This window comes from Manduca sexta, chromosome 27 (genome assembly GCF_014839805.1).
Source record: "Manduca sexta isolate Smith_Timp_Sample1 chromosome 27, JHU_Msex_v1.0, whole genome shotgun sequence".
NCBI classification, from domain to species: domain Eukaryota; kingdom Metazoa; phylum Arthropoda; class Insecta; order Lepidoptera; family Sphingidae; genus Manduca; species Manduca sexta.
The window spans coordinates 4,902,305-4,926,351 of record NC_051141.1 but is presented as its reverse complement, the minus strand read 5'-3'; the positions used below and the strand labels follow the sequence as shown (position 1 = coordinate 4,926,351).

The 24,047-nt window shown below is 34.9% G+C and overlaps 2 protein-coding genes across 3 annotated transcripts; one reads left to right on the top strand and one right to left on the bottom strand.

The window, feature by feature from the left end:
- Positions 1–4,480: 4,480 nt before the first annotated feature.
- Positions 4,481–10,022, bottom strand: LOC115446039 (ubiquitin-conjugating enzyme E2 G2). The gene is made up of 5 exons (XM_030172591.2): positions 9,650–10,022; positions 9,483–9,564; positions 8,957–9,075; positions 8,623–8,763; positions 4,481–8,438 (listed from the first exon to the last, which is right to left on the bottom strand). Exons 1-5 carry the CDS (start codon positions 9,690–9,692, stop codon positions 8,317–8,319), a joined length of 507 nt encoding a protein of 168 aa, XP_030028451.1. The 5' UTR covers positions 9,693–10,022; the 3' UTR covers positions 4,481–8,316.
- A 110-nt stretch (positions 10,023–10,132) lies between these two features.
- Positions 10,133–15,591, top strand: LOC115446037 (zinc finger protein Xfin). 2 transcript variants are annotated; one of them, XM_030172585.1, is made up of 5 exons: positions 10,133–10,418; positions 10,554–10,636; positions 10,854–11,021; positions 12,786–13,018; positions 13,607–15,591. In XM_030172585.1, exons 1-5 carry the CDS (start codon positions 10,415–10,417, stop codon positions 14,442–14,444), a joined length of 1,326 nt encoding a protein of 441 aa, XP_030028445.1. In that variant the 5' UTR covers positions 10,133–10,414; the 3' UTR covers positions 14,445–15,591. The 2 variants fall into 2 exon arrangements, with proteins under 2 accessions (XP_030028445.1, XP_030028446.1); XM_030172586.1 differs by having other exon boundaries at positions 10,133–10,487.
- The last annotated feature ends 8,456 nt before the right edge of the window (positions 15,592–24,047 follow it).

Genomic DNA, 24,047 nt, shown 5'->3' with positions numbered 1-24,047 from the left:
TTAATATTGGAAACTAGCTGACCCGGCGAACTTTTTTAATACTTATTCTGCTATTCGGGACATCGGCTTAGCTAGAAAGATAAAAAAAGAAAAAAAAAAGTTTATAAATGAACAATTATAGCCTGTCCTTTAAGGACGAAGGAAAAAAAAGTCAACAATAGGGTACCGGACTCATTTTTATTCTTTACTATCATCAAATATTTACAATTTACATAATATAAATTATAACACAGAAATAAATAATTCCTTCTGTGTTATAATATAAATTATAACACAGAAGAGATTCAAATTAATTCTTTCATTCATCAATTCATTTTTATATTATAGATTATTTCAGTCTTCCTCTTACACCATATAAGTTACCTACATGTCTGTGTTCCATTTAAGGCGATACCTCAAGGTCCATTTTCATACATTTTGTTTCGCCTTTAATCTGGGTAACTAAACAAGTATTGGCAAGTAAAGAATTTAAATTCACGTCTAGTTAGTGATTAGTTCTCGCAGTTGAAAGAAAAATGTAAAAATAATTAATAATCATGGATATTTCTGACTTTAAAATTTCGTCATATTAAATTTTAAAGGTATCGCCTTAAATAATAATTTATTTGTAAGTAGTTGACCCGACAAACGTTGTCTCGTCTTAACTATGATAGTCCATTGAAATGTTACATTTTTTAGACCTTACCTTGCGTTTTTTAGAGAACGCAATTTTATTTTTTTGAAATGTATGGGGGGTCAGTGTAAAGCTAAAACCAAGTTTGTGGGGTCGCCACCCTTGTCCCATGGCTGCCATCTTGAAAATAGGGGTTGAAATGGTTTTTACGATGTATCTCTTAAACTATTTATCTGACAAAAAAAAAATTTTTTTTTTTCAGATAAATAGTTTAAAGAGTAACTAAACAAGTATTGGCAAGTAAAGAATTTAAATTCACGTCTAGTTAGTGATTAGTTTTCGCAGTTGAAAGAAAAATGTAAAAATAATTAATAATCATGGATATTTCTGCCTTTAAAATTTCGTCATATTAAATTTTAAAGGCCGAAATATCCATGATTATTAATTATTTTTACGTTTTTCTTCAACTGCGAAAACTAATCACTAACTAGACGTGAATTTAAATTCTTTACTTGCCAATACTTGTTTAGTTACCCAGATTAAAGCCGAAACAAAATGTATGAAAATGGACCTTGAGCTATCACCTTAAGATAAAAAAAAAATATTTTTTTTTTGTCAGATTGTATAAATAAAAAAGTTATAAGCGAAAATGTTAAGAAATTCAATGTTAAGCAATGTCCATTGCAACGTCATCAGAACGTGTGTTTATACGGTTCATAATACTTTTTTTTGTACTCTCATTACGTACAACACAAACCCGCGGTTGTCGGCTTGTACGCGAATTACTTGGATCCTGAATCGCTTTGGCACAGATGAAGCAATTGTTCACAAAAACAAATTTTTACGAACTGTTTCGGAAGTTACTGTACATATTGCGTGTTATTGTTATTACGTGGACAATCGAACCGATAATGTTGTTCGTCGTCGCAGCAGCAGCTCCAGTAGTTTATCGTCAGTTTCAGAAGCTCCAGAGCCAGACTTTGATTTTGTTAGTAGAATAGGTAATATTTATATACTTAAATTAGATTGGCGTCCATGCGTAAAATAAAATAATAATATCTTCTTTACAAACTGACAACATGACTTTACAAACATCTAAACAAGTCATGAAGATATTATTATTTTATTTAGCCTTTACGTATGGACGCCAATCTAATTTAAGTATATAAATATTACCTATTCTACTTTAATATTGGATTTGGGAAGTTTTGCGTAGATAGGGGAGATTAGGGTCAAATGAAACATAAGTAGATCAATCTTTGGATTAAACGGACAACTAGCGTCGGCAGATTTTTTGTTATCAAATAAGGTTAACGATTTCGTGAACTAACTAACTTTGCAACATTACGAGTGCATTACTTTATCAGAAAATTGCCCCGCTATGTAGTATTATTTACGTTTCACCAAAAACCATATTATCGGTTTTAAATTATTCTGCTCTGTAACAATATAACACTTGAAACATGGCGCGAAAATCAGCATGCGCTCCTCTTGCGAAAAAATATACCTGCTCCTTTCTTTACAGGTCAAAAAAATTTGGTCGCCCCGACTTTATTTTGCAGGGTTTAAACTTGTACCCCCTTGAGCCCAATGCAAAGGTGCCACAAACCGCTTGCACCAACTAGATAAAGACGGCTGTGACACAAAAATCACACCCGTAGTAAACATCTTATTTTATTAAATTACAATGCAGTTATTAAGAGTTGTCCTTCTTTAAAAATAATACGATTGATTGGATTTGAATTTTCTTGCAGTAACACGAGGATCATTATTTTACCGGAGGGATTTCATACGCACACGGCATAGTCGCACTAAACTACCAAAATATCAAAATATTATAAAAGTAAAACTGGGAGTTTTGTAAAAATAATTCTTATTCATGGATTATGTCTGGCACAAATATGCAAAGATAAAGATGAGTGTGGTTTAATTTATTAACGCAATGTCATAATAAACTGTATATGGCTATTCGAAGTACTATATTATGTCTTATCGTTATCAAACGCTTTCAACTGCCCGCTTGAATCTAAGTAAATATTGCATCCTCTGAATAGCCGTAGTAGGTAAATGGAAAAATTGCAAGTAAAGAGACATCAATTTCCCAACGGACTACCGTTACATGAAGCTCTTTCGTGTAGTTATGAGGGTTATCAACGGCGGGCCACGCCAGGAGCTCAGAGAGAAGACCATGAGGCTCAAAGGTATGTTTCACGCGTACATACTACAATACGATCTTGTCTTTTGTATATATATCTATTGCTAGGTCCTCGGTACTTGGTAACCCATATAATACACATGACTTTCTTCAACTTGGGGCATATGTATAATGTATATAGTATCGCTGACGAATATTCTGTCTGCAGCGAGTTATTGGTAGAACAATGTATACCTAACAATAAAAGAAAATGAAAAGAAGTTCGAACACATTTAAATGGCAATCACCATCCTCTACTCTTGAAATGAAATCTGTGTTTTTTTTTGTTTGATTTTATATATACGACATTTTATTTATTATTTTATGTATAATGTTAATATGGTCGATTTTATATTTATTGGAAAAAAAACTCAAACGTCACTGCAGTCGTGACGTCTATTTGATACCGACGCACCGGTGATGTTGATATTAATATTAGCTCTTGTTCGTGGCTTCGTCCGCCTGGTGGAGTTTTCTGGGATTGAAATCCCGCTATCTTCAGGGTTTTAAACTATCCTTATACCAAATTTCATCGAAATTCGTTGGGTAGTTTTTGAGTTTATCGCCTTCAGACAGACAGGTAGACAGATGCACCTTAGGACTTTGTTTTATAGTATACTTTTTAGAATTTTTCAACAGGAGCAATTAACATAGATAAGTTAGACAAAGATTATGTACCGTAGGATTAAATGTAGTACCGTACGTACCGTAGTAATAAATAGTTCTAAATAAAAATCCGCGACAGCATATGTGGAAGCTACTATGACCAAAATAGTAAGCTATTTCTGTCTATCTGTATGTTATCATTTTGTCAAAATCTACAGAACGGATTTTTATGCAGTTTCGTACGAAGATAGTTGATCCTGGGAAGGTTATATAGGCTACCTTCTATCCCGGGAAAATATATAGCGAGATTTTTATCCCGGAAAACTCCTTTACGCGGGCGAAGCCGCGAGTAAAAGCTAGTAGGCTATATATCATCACGCTATGACCAATAGGAGCAGAGCAGTAATGAACAATGTTGCAAAAACGGGGATAATTTATTATTTTTGAGATGTTCCGTTACGTGCGCTGCGTAAATGGTTAAAGTTATGCAACAATCATGTGTGATGGAATTGTTCCTCTTAAAAAAATCTAAAAATATATTATAAAATAAAAACCCCAGCCACATCTGTCTGCCTAACTGAACGCGATAAACTCAAAAACTACCCAACGTATTCAGACGATATTTGGTATGGAGATAATTTGAGACCCTGGGAATAACATTTACAAATTTCTATCAGGGGAAAATATATAGCGTGACTTAAAATAAAATACTTTAGCCCGAAAAAACTTAATCACGCAGGCGGGCAAAAGATAGTTTCTATTATAAACGCAAAAGTAACTCGTGTCTATCTGTAACGTTTTAACAGCCATCTCAGTACCATTGAATCACTTTAGTTTGATTCTGGGCAGGACATAAACTACCTTGTATTACACGAATAAATAATGCGTTATTTTGATCATGGAAAAACTATGTCACGCAGACAAGCTGCGAGAAAAAACTAGTATTTTATAAGGCTTGACTTTAGCCCAGCAGGTAAATTTCCACAGTAGGTGATAAAGGGCTTAGTAGGTTATTGTAAAAAAAATATTGTAAATTGTCGATATGATAGTGTAATAAAATTCCGACATTTCAATGTATTAATTTAATTAGCCATAAAAATAAACAGTCCGCAAAAATACAAATCGGGTCCTGCTTTATTCTTCTCAGGTAATAACATGTTAAAACAACGATAAAATTTTATGTGAATAGTCATACATCGGGCGTAAGGGAAACTGGGGCCGTAGGTAAGATGCCTTTCTACAATCGTTAGCTTGTTAACACTAATAGAAAACAAATAAGTAAATGGGAATGACATATTAAAGTGATACTAGTCTGTTGCTAGGATATGTCAGTCCCTTAAGGCGATACCTCAAGGTCCAATTTCGTCATATTAAATTTTAAAGGCCGAAATATCCATGATTATTAATTATTTTTACGTTTTTCTTTCAACTGCGAGAACTAATCACTAACTAGACGTGAATTTAAATTCTTTACTTGCCAATACTTGTTTAGTTACCCAGATTAAAGGTGAAACAAAATGTATGAAAATGGACCTTGAGGTATCGCCTTAAATGTTTTTGTTTCCTATAAGCCTAAAGGATTATAGAAAGGCGTCTAGAATTCTTGAAGGCACGGAATAGTTCACCTTATGATGTATAAAATATAATTATCACTACAATATAAAATCTGTGAGAGTAGTGAGGTTCTTAAAATAAATTACTAAGTTAGCTACAGATTGTTTTAAGATATTTTATGATTCATATGCAGATCGAACAATAAATTAGCAAAACACTGACGTATCTCATATGCATAGATTTATGTCGGAAATTATACGAGGGTCCGCTGGTTCGAGCAAATTTTTTTTTCATGTATGTTTTTTTTTTATTGCCTTCACATATTTAAAATTTAAAGGACTTTTAAATAATTTACAATGTTTAGTAGGTTTTAATATACAATAAAGAAATGTTACCATGGAGATCAAATATCCTCAGTTTCCCCTGCAATTTAATATTATCTACGAACAAATCGCGGTATTAATAAAATCTATCTAACAATACCACAATATTTAGGCACGATAAGGTCACACTTTCATTAAAATAAAACATTACATTCCATATTGAAAACGTACTAAAACGAGCTTATCGTACTTGTAATTTTTCGACACAATGGGACTACAAAAATAATGCTTTGAACTTTGTAATATATTACAAAACTAGCAAATGTTCACAAATCAAAATGATGTTCGTGAACTGTGCATTTAATTATAGTTTTAATGACGGTTTACATTGTAATTTAACAGTTAAGGTACAAGTTCGAGACGAGCTACAACCGAAGGCCGCAAGCTACAAACGTCACTACTGGTTTCTATGAATTTCTAAGAAAACGTGTCCGAGCACTGTAGCGTGCGTCCTCGGTAGGAAAGCATCTTGCAGACCATTCACACGTACCACAACCACATCATATCACAGAGACAAAACGTGGTGTGGCAGTGGTGATGTGGTAGTTGCGATTTGGTCGACTTCTAGGGTAATATTATATAATGACGTTTTACAAATAGACGCGTCATACACTAACAAAATGGCACATAAAAACGGCGCACTATTTGCTATAGTCACGTACCTGTACATATAATTACAAATTGGCTCGAAGAAGGAATAAAAAGATGCAGCATACATTCGTTAGAAAAGGATATATATACATCGACAGTTACGTAACAACGTTAATGCCGCACGCTCATTGGTCGTCAAGTCGGGCGATTACTTTACTTTCGTCTTGCCAGTATTGAGCTCGGACAACGTATCTATGTAATAAAAACATCTTAGATATTATATATATATTTTTTTAAACATGAACCCTGCCTTTGTTGGCTTGGCAAAAGAGACTTACACAAACACACCGGATTTTTGGGTGAGCGCTATAGGCGCACGCAAGCCTTGAAACGTAAGCAACCCTCCTGACGGCAATTCACTAAATGGACGAACCTAGGCTCAGGATGGTTACTGGGAGAGGATGAGACATAACGATTATGCATGCGCCTACTCGTAGGGAACTAGCAATCTAACTACTACCGTATTCGTCGGCACACGGGCTGGCACTATTAGAAGGGTCGGGGGGATGTAAACCGCGGCGAGGACGGAGCTACGGTCTTGTGTAGTGTAAGTTTCAAGGAATCTTTTTACGAAGAATAGCCAAAGGTATACTCCTCTGTATGAAAATATACAATTCCATTCACACTGACCACATATTGCCGCCAAAGTGATCGACCACAATTTGTCGCAGCTATATGGTTTGTTTGTTGTACGTGTAAATGAATCCTTAATTAAAAATATGCGATATTTGAATGTTATTTTCGAAATGTCACATCAATTTAACTTATTGGGATTGCTAATGTGTCTGAATAGAAAATCGGTGCTCCTATAGAAACGACTGAGGCCTGCAGTCGCGACATGTGCGGCTGATAATGCATCATGGAATAAAATAGTGCGCGACCGCAGGAGAAACCCGCAATGTCGTGTGTGGCTGCGGTTTGTTACACGTCCGAAATTGTACCTTTAACGACATTTCAACTTTAAATATTATCATTACTAAAACACATTAACGTATAATAAACGATATACATTTTAAAAATCCTACACATCAACTAGATACTTAATTATAATCCAAACTTTAAAAAATAAATAAAAAATGTAGAGGTGATTTTTACAAGGAATCAATTAGGGATTTATAATACAATGTAAAATCAGACTATAAAAATTATAATTGGAAGAGAAAATATACATACTAAATATTTTTTGTTATGCAAAGGTCTGAAATGTAGCATAAAGTTATAATCTTTGTCACCGCTCCCTTAGGTTCCAGCGCTGTTTCATACTACCAAAAATATGGCGAATAAGGCCCCACGCAAACAATGATTTATAAATGAGCTGGCAACGCCGCATTTTATAAGCACGTCAACGTTGTGTACACAGATTGAAAGAAAAAATAAAATACGTTGCAGTTACACGTTTGCAGCGCGTTTTAGGTGCCTTCATTCGCAACTCACTTATATGTACGTATAGGCCTTGTTGTGGGTGCTTATAGAGCTGACATAGGAAGGTACACATTGACTTCTGGAAATGTGATAGGGAAAGAAACAATGAGAGTACTCATTGCCCATAGGTACATGTCTGTATTATAATCTATTACATGCTATAAATATATTGTCCATTATAAAACCTCACTAATGGATACTATATAAGTTATTCAACCAGCCAAGCGTTTGTTTGGATGTATGTTATGGAGTATAAAATTCGCAAGGCACTGCATTACATTGCTTAGCATACAACTAAGCGTACACAAGATTTATTAAAAAATTTAAAATAACAATGGGCAATACATAAAATATTTATTAAAAGGTTAAAATATTTTACAATGTGTGTAAAAAATCCTGTCAATAATGTCTGAAACATTTGCCAATTTGTTGGTTATAAATGTATACAACTTACTAGGTAACCAAAAATTAATATTATACAGACTATATTTACAATAGTGCAACAAAACTCCAAAAATATTAAACCATCTCTTACATTCTTATTGAATAATAACAATGGATAATACTTTATCTTCATTTTGGAGACTATTCTATGAACTTATTGCGTTAACACTAATTGTAAATAGAGACATCTGATCCATAATACACAAATATTTTGATGTATTGTGTTAGACATCCACATTTTTGGTGTTTCCAAATGAACATTATCGATTTATACTTTGTGCATCAAATATAATGAAAAAACAATAAAATATTGCTAACAAGATGTTGATAAAACATATGATACAATGAGTAAATCATTAAAAACATAGTAAAATGTTAAAAAATATTATCCTGAGTAATAAATAATTATTACCTTTTAGACCCCATTTACTGTTTTACTTTATTTGTCATTATGGTGGAGGTAAACCAAGAGTCTTTCTAACAAGTCGTTCAGCTATTTTGTTGAACTGATCACGGTCTTCTCTCCACATTTTAGCTGCATCAACATTGGCACCACTTTCATCATTAGGTTCTGCAATCAACATTATGGACATTGTAAATAAAAAAGAACACCAATCATAAATAACGTAACACCATCATTGTATTTCAAATTTATGGAATTTTCATTTTAATTTTCAATACGGTCCATACATTAAAATACATTTATACACAATGGACTTATCTCTCATAGTATGTTATTTAAAATTGTGACTCACCTGCTAGCATGCTAACCACAGAGAGGAGAATTTTTTCAACACTCTGTACAGGTGACCACCTTTCAGCACTGCTTTCATAGCCCATGGGGTCATCTCCCGGTGCATGCAATATAGATATACATACACGACCATCTGCATATACTGGGGGGAATTTTTTTTTATAATTAGTTACATAAAACTGATTCATCATTATCGAGAAATAGAAACATGCAAAGATGGCTTACTGCAAATGAATGGTGCAATAGCAAGATTTTGTGGCAGTTTAGTAGTAGCCCTAGTAATATACATTATTCACAGAAATTGTTGAATCTTATTCAAGTTGATTAATGCTTACTATTTGGATGGAACATTTCACATATGAACTGCATTTTCGGGGGACTCAGGGGATAGTCTGGTGGGAAGATCAATTTCGCTGGAAATATTCCTCCTTCAAAGCATGTGCCTTCCGGTCCACTAAAATCAAATTCACAAAATGTTGTGCATATTCATAAAAGATGCAGAATGGTCTTGTAAAGGAAATTGGTTTTAATATATCAAAGAAGAATTAATGACAATAGGTTTAATCAAAAATTGTCACAGCCTATACGCTGTCTTGACCCTAAAACTGAATGTTGTGAGGTGTCAGAAACTAACACATTCACAGATTAACACATTTTAACAGTGCAAGGATTAGCCAAGACTTTTATCAAGATGACAAACATAGCAATTTCTAGTATATTTAATATAAACTTTTGTTATATCCATACATGTATATTAATAAATATTTTATGATAAAAATAGTTGTATTAATACCATCATGTGTTGACCTCAATACATGTAAACAATGACAGAAACCTCTAGAAATGTTTCAATTCACTTACGTTATTAATGCTTCCCATTCAAAGAAATTTTCTTCATTTATTGGTCCAGCAATGATACCCTCTGGGGGATTCAATGTTAACTCTGAAAAGTTCATAGAACATGTTAATTTTTTTATAAAGGGGTGCAAATTGACTTCGTGGCATGATAAAGTCATTAATTAACTTACGTTTGTATTCGGCCATTAGCCGCCTTAGCGCCGAACCAGCCATGTTAAAACTAATTTATATAAATGTAGAAACAAAAAGTCCAACAATCAGTAAATTATATTAGTAAACATTCCTTTGTAAAAAACTTAAAAACAACTATGTGTATTCACACGAATGTCGTCATTCATTCAAAACTTTCAAAATAAACAGAGAAAGTATATTGACAATTCTATTTCAAATAAAATATATATTCGACAAAAGTAAACTACTCAATATGATGCATGTATTATAAAAAATATATTATTAGCAACACAAAGAAGTGAACTTTCCATGTATATTATAATTTCGTTTGCAGTGATCTATGAGCACCTTGACAAAATTTTCATTCGTCAGTGACATTTATAATGAAACGTGAAACGTCAATTATGGTAGATATTGCCATTAAAAAAATCATATTTAGTCGATTCTGTCTAACTGAAAAAACATACACAATTTTGCAATTTAAAAACCGCAAAAAGGAGGGTTGTTCAAAGGCGTAAGATAAAATCAGCTGCCTTAATAATGGAGTGTATCTTTGATTCTGATTCTGATCTGACTCTCATTAGCTGGTGACTAATGGTGGTTCTTCTTTCTATACAATCTAATCGACTATATAGTATATAAAAAATAAAATATAGAGTTGTCACGCCATAGTATTTCCTTTCTCCCTCTCTTAGTCAAAATGGCGCTATTTCTAAAAGTTACTCTACTGCGAATAATGATTTTTTTTATTTTGGCTTTCTAACATGGGTGAGCGTAATAATGAGTTGCATTAGTATATTAGTAAATGGTATATTTTTACTTTCTACATTTCGTTAGGTAAGTATACTGATGCTTTTCCCCTTAAATAATTGTTATAAATTATTGATTATTTTGTTTTTCTAGTTTGTAATATGGAAGATATTGAGGAAAACTCGTTTCAGCAGACAATTCTTGTATCAAAACCAAATAATGCGCAGTTACATCAGGTAGGTTTGAAACTAGTAAAGAAAATTTATGTAGGCACCATTCTGGATTTGCCATCATTTTACTCAGCATATTATACTATCTTAGTAAGTAATTCTCCGGTAAACATTTTACGCAAACATATTTTAGTACCTTCTCTACCATCATCCGACATCTTCCGAATTTCCATCTGCCTAGAGCTAAGTATAATGTAAACTTAAAACCACTTTATTCAATTAGAGCCAACAACATTGGGAAGAGGAACCAATGGCCAAATATGTATGCCGTTTGTGCAAAAAGACATTTTACAATGCAAACGCACTGCAAAATCACAAAAACACGCAGCACAATGCGCATGATTTCAGCAGCGAAGATGATAAAGAAGTTGCTAACCCGTCTAATGAACAGGCAAGTCAATAAATGCAATGGTAGAGCGAGAATCCCGAAGCCAGTTTCACCCAAAGTTTGATGGTGGAATGTGGGTAATTTTTAATTGATTGATTAGTACTACTATCTCAGAAAGAAGTCACATGAGGTAGCAAATTTGCCTTTCGTAGGAATAATGGAATTGTCAGAAGTGCAATAACCACTTAAAGCCTAGATCAGTATTAGGATCAGAACACAAATTGTGTACTACGGTATTTCAGGTTGTTTTTTATCTATTAAATTTTATAAACGAGTATATATTGGTCATGTGGAATTATAGTCCAGTCAAATTAACATTTAAGTTAGGAAAAATTCGCATAGAGCTGAAAATTGGTATGGATGTTGTTGGTATGGACTCCTCTGAATCGGAGGTATTATCGTGAAAATAGATCAGACCAAAGTTGTAGATCATACAATTCTCTACATCAATTGTTCTTTTGTTTTCGTACGAATTACCGTTCGCGTGATATCGCGATTTTAAAAGTTGAAAAATCAGAGTTAAATCGGACAAACCGGTATTTTTGACCTTTGACCTTGGATAAAATCTTTTGCACACATAGGATCGATGGGGACTTTTGACATTTTATTGAAAATGACGTATTTAACGTCTATACCAATTTTCAGCTTTATGCGAATTTTTCCTAACACAGGATTTTTTTTGTCTATTTTGACTGGACTTAAGGAATCTCGACCGTCCATAAACACCCATATGATTTCAGACGATCATGTATGTAGCTTCAGGCAACCTCGATGGAAAAATGTAATGAGGGAGGGCGGAACAGTTTTGTGGAGGAGCTTCTGGGGGATCTCCAGAGGAGCTTACCTAACTAATGATTAGTCGATTCTGCTTTAGCCAGTGAAAACTACACATCACACTGTATATGAAATGGTGTGGCTCTACCACTACCACCATATTATTTGTTCTTATAAAATACCATGATTATTTATACGTATACTAACATTTTGTCGCGGCTTCGCTGCGTGAAGGAGTTTTCCGGCATAAAAGTCCTACTAATAGAAGTATCCGATTTAATTATATTTATGGCTCATTATTTTGGTCATAGTGGCTTCCACATAAAAGGTAGATATATGCTGTCGCATACTTTTATTGAGAACTATTTAAGACAAACAATGCTACGGTACATAATTTTTATCTAACTCCAACGGCTTAGGCAGCGTACGCCAAGACAGCAATTTTTTTCCGACTTACTTAATATGTAAGTATAATTATATTATGACCAAATTAAACAAAATCATTATAAATTGTAGCCTATATATTATTTTGATGTATAACCAATATTGCTATAAAGTTTCAACCAAATCAGTTCAGTAATCTTTTCGTGAAAGAGGAACAAACATACATCCATTCATCCATCTTCACAAATTTTCGCATTTATAAAATGAAGTAGGATTATGTGCATTATTCAAACTTGATAAAGGTCGAAGGAACACACTGGATGCAAGCAGCTTTTGACAGATCCACCTGGAAACTTTAGGGGAGGGCTATGTTCAGCAGTGCACTTTATGTGGCTGATGATGATGATGATGATATGTTCAAACAATTCTTGAGGCAACGATGTCTAATAATATTATCCGTTAAATTATTAAAACATATTAAGATGTTTTTAACCAACTTCCAAAAAAAGAGGATGGTTTCAATTCGCTTGTTCGTATTTTTTATAATCTTATACTGAATAAATATGTTCAAATAATTGTACGGTAATTTTAATTCGTAAAAAATTTCAGAACAGCGGTGGTTTTAAGTTCATACCATTGAAAAGTGGTGAGAATGATGAAAAGTCTACTTTAGACGGATTGACTACACGACTGTTTTCTGTAGACACTAGTTATATAATCGTCAAAGTTGAAGACGATATAGATATGGATGCGATTAAAAGGTCCAGGCTTGACGGAGTTGTAAAAAGGGCGCAATTGAAGCCGAAACAAGCTAAGTTGCCTAACTTGACTGTTGACTTAAGGTAATTAATCTTTGTGGGTAGTTATTACAATTCATTTATATCAAATGGGTACTTTTTTAGAGTTTGGGAAACGAGCCGTAAACACAGGGCCGTAGCTAGGGGGGGGGGGGGCATTGTGGGGCAATGCCCTACCTTAAAATACTAATGCCCTACCTTAATAATTAACTAAATTGTACATTAGTAAGAGTTATTCGTATTGATGGGTGAAATAACCCTCTTTCGAGATTTAAGGGAACTTTGTTACAATCTGTATATTACCTTAAAAATTACGTAAGTATTAAGCTGTTTTTTTTTTTACTCACGTTCACAAGTCAAGAAAAAAAAAGACTGAGCAGATCAGAAGTAGTAACATTTTTATTTCCGCCCTGCTTGTAATAACCGTTGACCTACCTTAAATTCAAGTCTAGCTACGGCCCTGAGTAAACATCTATCGTATTCCAAGAGACAATGTTTACCGGCGCGGCTCTACAATTTCATAATTTTAATTTGTAGATTGTACCTATAAAATTATATTTGAATGAAATTACTTATTATATTTTCATTTTTGTCAATTTTCATACTATTTGATGGTAAACTATTCGCATACAGGGGACCATTTACGTGTACCTTCCCATCAACACTACGTCCGGACCTACAGTGTCGGCAGATATTTTTCAACTGTTGCGAATACTCGCTACATTACCGCGAAGAGCACACCAAACGACGGAAAGCTGCATTACGCTGCCAAGTTTGTGAGCAACGATTAGACAGAGACATCCACTCGGAAAGTGCAATAGCGCAGATTCAAGCGATGAATCGCCTGTCTTACTCATGCAGGATCTGCGGCCTCACATTCCTAGACGGTGCTGAATACGACGAGCACAATCGATTAGTTCACGCGAAAATGAAGCCGCACCAATGTTCTATATGTGCCAAGCGATTCACTCAACAGGGCGGGCTGCAGCAACATATGCGCATGCACACTGGAATGCGTCCATTCGCGTGCACTTTCTGTCCCAAAGCATTCACGCAAAAGGCGGGCTTGGAGCAGCACCTCCGCACTCACACCAAGGTGAAACCTTTCAAGTGCGTTGTTTGCAGCAAATGCTTCTCGCAGTCGGTCCACCTGAGACAACATATGCGCACACATACTAACATACAACCCTTCGAATGCACTGTTTGTGGTAGAAGATTTAAACAGAGTAGCCATTTGAATTTTCACATGCGTTCGCACATTGGAGAGGGAACCCTTGCTATGGACAGATACGTGCAAACTATGCAACATAACGAACAAATGGAGTTTTTAAACTTTTCCAAATTGCAGCCTGTGCAAGATGGACACACGTTGTATTACGCGGCGGAATTGGCCACGCCGCTATCGTCGTGTCAAAGTGCATTTCCATATCAATCGCAAGCAGTTATATCTGAAAGTATTCTTTCAATTTAAAATTATTATATATGCATGCATGATTTTGTTTACATTTAAATGACGTGGTTGATTGTTTTAAGTTTAAAATAAATCGTATTCATAAGTCGTAACAAGTGTTTTCTTAAGTTGTACACACACACGTACAGTAAGTTTAGTAGAATGCAACCATGCCATCCGCGTCGCAATAAATGCATTCGGTGCGATGCAAATGGCCTGCATATAGTATTTTATTGCATCCGAAGTACTAGGCGATCATAACGTCCGAGGAGTTCTATTTGTTGGTATGACCTATCACCTAGATACCTAGTACGTAGATAGAGCTATACAAGGTAGTTGCATCCCGCCCAGACCACTGAAAAGTGCATGCGTAGTTTGTTCCTGCTTGCACACTCTCGCAATTGGTCATAGAATTGATAGTCGAGATTGCGCACTACGGCATTGCCGTTTATACCGCAGACGATATGACATATCATCAGATTATTGTCGCTTGCGAGTAAAGAATTTTATTTGCATGTGCTTATTGGTAATGTGATTTCAACACCAGAATTTTGACGAAAGTGATTTTCAAGGAATAAGTTTATTCCGCACAGTAAATATAAAAAGTTCGAGATCTGGGTCTCGGTGTGCTATCATTTATAGATATTTTGTACTACGTAAGATAAATAAAATGCCTTAATGTATATTGTACGGAGATATAGACTACAGAGATAAAGATGTGAGACGTGTTCCCGGCTCCGCTGATTTATCAGTGCGCCAGTTATTGCGGAAGCGAGTCGGTGCATTTGTTTAGATGGATGCACGCTAAGCATTATTTGGACAAAGGTATTCGGACGATGATGTGTCGGTCGTCAAAACACGTATTCGTCGGCGTGTGGGCGCGGTGCGTTGGTTACATTTCGGTCTTTTGTATATTTTGTTAAGGCCGCGCATGGGACGCCAGTGAAAACAAAGGGAACTGACTGATGGCTGCATCCTGAGAATACGACCCTTTTGTCTCGATTTGACCTTTCGTATGTCCTGTCTTGAGATTAGAAAAATAAATACTGGTAATAAAGTGCTGTTGACTGATATTCATTTAAGCCTTATAGCACAACATATACAGACTGCCTAGTACCTATATGTGCCTACTCTGTAATCATAATAGTATTAAATGTATGAAATTAAATGTTGCGTATTAATTACCCCAATTTTCATACATGACACAAAATTACATGTGTTTTCTCTACTTGTTTTTTTTTTACTTTGTCAAGTTTTTGTTCGTATGTTTTATCTATTCGCAGAGGTCTGTTCGCACCCAGTTCTGTAAGCTTATCTTTTACCAGAGGTATTGTAAAACTGTGCGTTTTTTGTATTCAATGTAATATGTAGTGAGTTTTTTTAAAGTTGGACAACACATGTGGCGGCCGTGCCAGGCGTGATTTACATTTTGTTTACATCCGCCGTCCGAGGGTTAAACTACCTTGTGATATTATAAGGGTTGTAAATCCAAATGGGGCTCGTTCTAAATGTAGTACATAATGGCTGAGTTAAAAAAAATCCAACGAAATTTTTATATAGATTTTTCTTATGCGTTACTAAATTATTAAATTGTCAAAAAAATCTCTAAATCCTATGTTTTTCTACCGGAGTAGGTATTCTGCGAAATTCTTAAGACGCATATCGAAATTGAATCCAATGGTAAATAATAATGAATCATTGTCTCATAGCATGTACCTGGCTAAAGTGCTGCTAAAGTGCAAACGACACCACGGGTAACTCGATCAAGTAATATATACATTGTCTTAATCGCCTTGTGCGGCGGTACAAAAAGCTTTTGAAAGATTTAAATTCCCCTAACGCCTTTTAAGTCGCCGGCAGACGACGGCGTTGTTTACATTGGCCGACTGTTAATGGATTCTGTGCCATGCAAATGTAGGCGTAGTGATAGAAGTACATCTAATATTACTGAGCACTGCGCGTTCATACTTATATCATGTGTGCGTCGGCTTCCTGCCACTATTTGACGAATGCTAGACGACGATATTGGCTCAACGTTTGAAGAGCCCTGTGGATTTAATTTGTTTTGAAGCGACTACTGATATTAAATTGTTTTTGCTGAATATTATATATACTGACTTATTTAAAAGATCCTGTTTCATTAACATTTATTTGGGAGCAAAGATTTGAGTGTGACTTTTGTACGAGTACCATGTACTCAGAAGTTGTGCAAGGGGCCTTTATAATATGAATACGTACCAATTCTGTGTTTATATACTGGCTAACTGCTGGTTTTAGGCCTTAGTTCGTTCGCTGGCCTGGTACGTGTTGGCAAACCTTACATTAGAAATTATTATGGGTGAATTCTGATATTACCTAATGACATTTTACTTCACTGTATACTGCACGATAATTTATAAATGCTACACACATAACTTCGAATTTAGAGTGTGTGCCTTGGATTTTAAACTTGCGGACATGCGGCAACATACCGTTTCATTCCCAACTATAGTAGGTATAGTACATTCTATATATTCATTAATGGTTTACATTCTGGAATTATTAACAGTTATAGTTAAAGTAATAAACGTTCGATATTTTGTCTATACCATAATATTAAAAACCATTTCCGCTGCAGAACCGTGGTCAGAAGCTAGTATTCATGTCATATTTTTTTTTATCTAATGTATACTAATATTATAAGTGCGAAAGTTTCGATGTTTGTTACTCAATCAGCCAAGAACTTCTGAGGCGATCTGAAAAAGATATTGGTAGAGAAACAGATTATAGACTGAAATACTACTACAAATAGGCAAAATTTTGGTCATGGAAATATATAGCGAGAATTTTATCTTTCAAAATATTTTTGACGCGGGTGGAACGGCGAACAGAAGCCAATACAAAATAAAATGTTGTCATGTTCAGTGGACCCCATTATCAATATTATGAACGTCGTTTATTCGATTATCATAATCCGCTGCTTACTACATGTTATCGAAATCGCTTACTGTATTCAGCACTGGTATAAATATGTTGGCGATTTAATTATATGTACGTCCATGCAGTCAGAGTGCGGATAACTCTATACGGAATATTAATACTCGCTGGGTGTGGTGTTGGAAAAATGCCGAGACGTCCAAACATAAAATATATTAGAACAGAGGATACAGCGTTTGTTGGAAAACAGAAGCGGATTATCGGCTATTTTATTAAATAGCATTTGTGTAAAATGGCCCACAAAATTGATTGACACAACGCTTATGGGGCGTTTAGACGTTTGCAATTTCTAAATAGACTTTCAAAACTTTGTTAGCGCAAATCACGTTATCTTGCTGAAACCAGTGGTTGTTTGGAATCGCAAAGTAATTACCCAGTTTTCGAGTCGTAAAATATTATAATACAATATTGTTCTGCAATCTACTATCATTCAATGTACACATTGTGTATGATGGATTAAACACTTCGCGCATAGTCAAATCATTGCCTTTGAAGATTATTGTACTTTTAACTTATCATAAAGTGTTTAAAATTTACAACCTGGTTAGTATATATTCTCGGATAAATAGATGTTAAGTGGATCTAGAGCCGTCGTATTTACTTATTTAGAAAGAATTTTGAGATTTTCAAATAAGAATTTTTAAAAGTAATGAATAAGGTTCCAATCAACTCTAGTAGAGTGGAACGATTGTTTGGTTATTGGATGCAATTTTTTTGTATCACGGACTCACTTACAAAATTGGAAAGAAAAAAATACCAACTTCAAACAAAATTGTATAATATTTGGCGAAGATTGCATTACTTCGTGAGTTTGTCCCGTCTAGTCGGTCCGTTGTCTAGCGCTCTGTGGTATAACAGAATTCTGGTACAGTCCCGCGAATTTGTCTGCCCGTTTCCCGCTGTCGATGGATGCTACGCACATTGCCACGTCGTCGTCATAAAATATAATTTATGGCTACGATTCAGGCGTTTTCGCCTTTGCTCTCGTCTTGGCTATAGCTTTTGTGTATTGTTCAATGCTTCATTTAAAAGTTAACTTTGTAATGCGTCCTTGAGTTGAGATTTACGCCTTTCTATCTAACCGACGGGGGAACAACAAATATATCCTTCATGCAAATTTTCTCAGTTATTTACAATTTATTCTAACAATATTTCATTTTTATTAGATATTTGATGAAAATTAATAAAACCGGCCTGAAAATCTGAAATAATAAGTATCTATGTATATTAACTCATGATAATAAAAATCTATATGCATCAGTGAACTTTTGACAACGTATTCAATTAAAATACGAGGTTATGGTTTCGATTCCCACAAGGTTGCTTCACAAACCATCTGAAAGACAAAATGTTAGTAACGAAAGTTCAAATATAAATATGCAGTTCCATGAAGAACGCTACCATTGACCCAGCTCTCGAATTGTCGCAGATGAACATATTTATTTGGATCGAGAAATAATGTTTACTCTTGTTTCGTAGGTAGAATTCATAGAGGCATGTTGGAGAAAATTATGTGTAAAGTAACATATTGGGAGAATTTCATTATGTTGTTAAAGATATGCTTTATTGATGTTGGGCTACACTACATTGTTGCTCTAGATTAAGTGACTACTGTTAAAAATGCTTAAATCTATCTTCTTCTTCTATCTATACTTATAATAAATCTGTAGAGAGGTCAATTCTGTACATGAAATATATTTCCAAAATAACTATCAGGGGGTGATTAGGGATCGATACTGATGCCAAAAATGCAATTAGTAAAATTTTTGTCTGTCTGTCTGTCTGTATAACCGTTATAGAAACAAAAACTACTCGACGGATTTTAACGAAACTTGGTACAATTATTTGTCATACTCCTGCGCTGGTTATAGTATACTTTTCATCACGCTACAATTAATAGGAGCCTCTGCTCCTATTAATTGTAGCGTGAAGGGAAATGTTGGGAAAACGGGAGAAGTTACTCCATTTTTTAAGCTTCCGTCGCGTGTGCAACCTTAATGGTTAAAGCTACGCAGAAATCATGTATGACGGAAATGTTCTCCTTAAAATTATGTAAAATATATCCCACGACAGCATGTGTCTATCTTTTATGGTTGACTCACAATAACACGTGTAACTCCCGATAGCTTAGCAGTTCGAAGCTTTCTCATTATATTTGTCTACTCTTACGTTTATAACACTCTTAGTCATCCCTAATTAAAAAAGTTAACATTATTAAATATTTCATAAAAAAGAATCATAGAAATCGGTATAGAAACACCAAAGTTATACATGAAATACGCTAATAATAAGCCATCACGCGTGAATACTGAATCATGCTATAAGATTCCTTCGATTTCACCAGGATCCCATCATCAGACCCTGACCGGACAATCGGACCACCTGCATACCACCATACATTAAAAAAACATCCCGACAAATTGAGCACCCCCTCCATTTTTGAAGTCCGAAATCCATGCGGGCGAAGCTGCGAGCGGAAGCTAGTAGTGTAATAAGATTTATTTAGAATATATGATAAGGTATTGAGAGAGCAGTGCACGTAGCGCTTTGAAGATGTTTTATTTTTTTATTATTATTTTAACTTGATTCTATTGCGGTTCCGTCCGCGTGAAAACTTTTTAACGTTATGGAAGTTTTGTAATATGATTACGTTATAATATCCAATGGATATCATATATATGTAGGACTTGATTGATTAATTTTGGAATGAAGCTAGAGAAACCGCTAAATAGATTTGGATGTTTGGCTTACATTTCTTTATTCGGGATGACAGTAGTTTATTAGCAAATATAGCTTTGAAAGTGGTTATGTAACACTCGCATGCAAAGTCCGTCCGAATGCGGATCTTATAGAATTTAATTTTATGAAGAATTGGAATGCTATCAAAACTATTACCATTCTGTATGCGGTATGCAGACCATCAACATTATATTTATTTTTTAAGACAGTAATAATTTTGCTCGCTAATGATATGCGTACGGTACTTATAATTTCAGTCGTTTTTAGGCTACTGTTCTGTGGTTTAATAAATTATACGCTCTTATGTATAACTCTACATAATATTCTAAAATTATCCAAACTAATATTTTAAAGAGTTTTGATGTTTGTATGTTTGTTTATAATAGATAAATTTAAAAATGACACCTGACGCTGTAAATTATTTCACTAACGGGAAGCTATTAACATAGCACTCAAGAATAATGTCCTGAGTGCTTTAGGAATAGGCGTTAAAGCGGGCGGGGCCGCGTGCAAAAGCTAGTTTGTTTGTTTTATTTTATTGTTGGAACATACTAATCTCCATGACTACAGAAGCGATTCTAAAGGTATTTCCATAAAAATATAAAGGTACATAATTTTTACTGTTCTACACTTTTTATCCTCTGAAGAGACATAGAGCCGAAGTCACGTGGTAACACACCTGTGTTACCACGTACCTACGTTAACAATTATTTAACTTCTAAGTAGTAGTACTAGTAAAGTATTACACGACAGGATAAAACACAATAGTCTTATATCTAGGGGTTAGGTTTATTTTGTCCCACAGTAAAAACAGTTTTACTGTAGATACAGATGTATGGACGCCATTCTTGAACCTGGGGAGCGGAAGAATAGTTATGTCGGACTCAAAGGCCTTCCAACCCAGATGTGATCTAAATACTTTCTGAATCGGGACCCTCACAATTTTATACCGGCATACCGACTAAAACTTGCGGTGTTATGCTTCTGCGCACATGAGATGGTTCCGGGGTGTCAAAAATGGGCATCCAAATTCACCAGACTTGTCTCTGCACAATGCTGCTTCGTGGTTCATTGCTTGTGGGGCTCAGAGGTCCCCTTTCCTTAATGGCAACACCATTTGTCGCACTGAGGGCGCGCATTCCTCGCAACCCGTCGACGAATCCCGATAGCCCCACTTAGTCGCCTTTTACGACAGGCACGAGATACCACAGCACAATTCTTTTAATGCTTCTATACTAAGGGGGTAGCTTTCAATGGTGAAGAGTCCATACTATCTGATTCCTACCGGCTTCCTTTTTAGGTTTATTTACGCTTGTCCTCTACTTGTCCTAGTTTTCGTTTTTTGTCAAGTTGACCGCGTTATGTTAACTAAGGCTATTTTTTGTTGCCTTTACTTGTAAATGGTATAACACTGATGAATCCTACTAATTAGTAGCTTGGTACGACTACATTGTGAAACAGATGCTAAACGTAATTCAAATGCTCATAATGCCATATTTTCAGTTCGTGTCAAAACTGCGTTAATGTTCTCAATTGTTTAACATAAGGGGCCATTGAACGACATTAAAATATCAAATTTTCGTAACACTTGCTTTGTTTTGGGGATGATTGAATTAAAGAGCAAAATTCATAACATATGGACAACACATTGTGGTTACGGAATACATGAATATCAATTGTTTCGTTTCAACGCACCCGAAAATATATTCTACAAATTTTCATAATTTATTTCATAACTTATTCATATAATACAACGATGCCATATTAGAATTTTTATTTTTGTGGTTACTAGTCTGTAGTACTAGGAAAGCAGTATTTTAAGATATAAATTTCGTATCTCTTTAGACGAAATATTAATGAAACCGAAATTGTTAGACGCTTGGTCGTAGGCGGGCAAATGTTTTATAATGCTAGCGGTGATAGTTAAGAATATGTACATCTTGGCAAGTAACAATGTTGCATGTTATTGGACTAAATGTTTGTTTACAGTAAAATATCTATTTGGAATTAGATTTTTCAATTGCTTTATTATTTCAGAATTTTAGATAAACCAGCACTTTACTGGTAAAGGAGGTCGTTTTAAAAATTATTTTTGTTTTGCTCTTGAATCTTCCATGTGAAGCGCAAACTTCCTCAGCAAGTAAGTAACAAAATAATAATATGCTGATTCATGTTATGATTTCGTAGAGACCAATCTCAAATCACATTAAGTACAGGATACGTGTACCTTATCTGACGTACATTGTCTGGCTGTGTAGGTACTATGAGGTGACTCAAAGTCGCCGCACATAGTGGCATACCGTTTGTTTCACGCCGCATACGCCGCAAACAAACATCGACGATAAAATTTGAGAACCAGCATTGATAGTTGTTGTGAATTTCTCGAATTTTTCGGTTTACAATAATGGTCGGAAAATCAATTAAACTGAAGCAATAAAATCTCTAATTGCACACCAAAAATTAAGGCGAAACCGTAAAAACCTCAAAGCAAACATCGCTAGCTCGTAAAAGGTGATGAATGGAGGGTTCAAGATCAGGCAATGATCGTGTTTTGCGCTTGCGCAGTACGCACATGTATTTGAACCGCGCGGTGCGTGCGCAGGGGACTCGGCGGCGGCGGCGCGCCATGTTGTGGGCGGGGCCAGCGCGCCGAGCCAAGGCGCCCAGCGCATCTTCCTTTCAGTCTGGTGAAGCTTCTTTATGTAGTGTTGGAAAGAGAAAAGTAGCTTTAAATTTCGAGGCATCCGTGTCTTATGTATCTTTGGTATGTGTCATACGAGACGTACCTGCTTAACAAATTCCAGAATTGGTTGTAGCAATCCATATGGGGCCGCGCTTGAAGTAAAAAATATTTATATTACACAATGTAACATATTCAACTGAAAAAGATGTGTACGAGAAGTTCACATATAGACAAAATAAATACTATGTCCCTATTTGAATGCATAGACCCTTGAATTATTCTAATATTCATCTCCATACCCCATCTACTCACTAAAGATACCGCTCTTCATAAAATATAACTCTATAAGAATGAAAAAAAAAAACAAAACCCGAAATTGTAAATAAAAACATGCATCAAACAATAACAGGTTTAAAGTTAAATATGCTACAATAGTGATAGTATTAATGTTTACTACAGCAGCAACGATTGTTTATAGGAGAGATCAGCAACCCGGCGCGGACGCATCCCGTCACGCCTGACCTCGTATTTATAGCACCATTCGATAATAATGATTTATTTATTTATCATGACATTAAATTACGTCACACCACCGCATCGAAACACATCTGACGAAAATTAAACGTTTAAAAAACATTCAAAAGGTTTGCATTTACGATGTCGCGTTTGGTTTCGTTCTCATGCATGGATCTTTAGTTCACTTGGACTCCTATATTAAATATTGTTGTTATATTACATTCCCTATGTTAAGAGGAAGGGTTAGGTTATGTAATATATCTATAGGAGAGGCAGAGGACTTTAGGTTTATAGGAGAGCTTTGAGGTAGAGTTCTAAAAATATTTAGCTGTAGTTTACCGTTGTCGTTCAATGCTCATTCAATGCTAAGTAAATTAAGGTTTACCTTGTTTAGTATAGTCTGTCTTAAAAAATAGATCACGTCATTTTAAGATATAACAAAACCCATTCAACTTCTAAATTGACGAGCGACTATTTTGCAATATTTTCAATATTTATTTTGTAGTTTTTTAAAACAAAGATGTGTAAAATATTTACCGTCGATATAAATAAATTGCAATCGTCAGTTCATCGTAAATTACTTAATAAGAATTTTCAAATATTATTATTATAAATTAGGAAATTCTACCTCACTAGGTACAAAAACACTAACTACAAAAAATTAAATTAATTAATCAATATTGTAAGCGATAAATGGATAACATATAAGA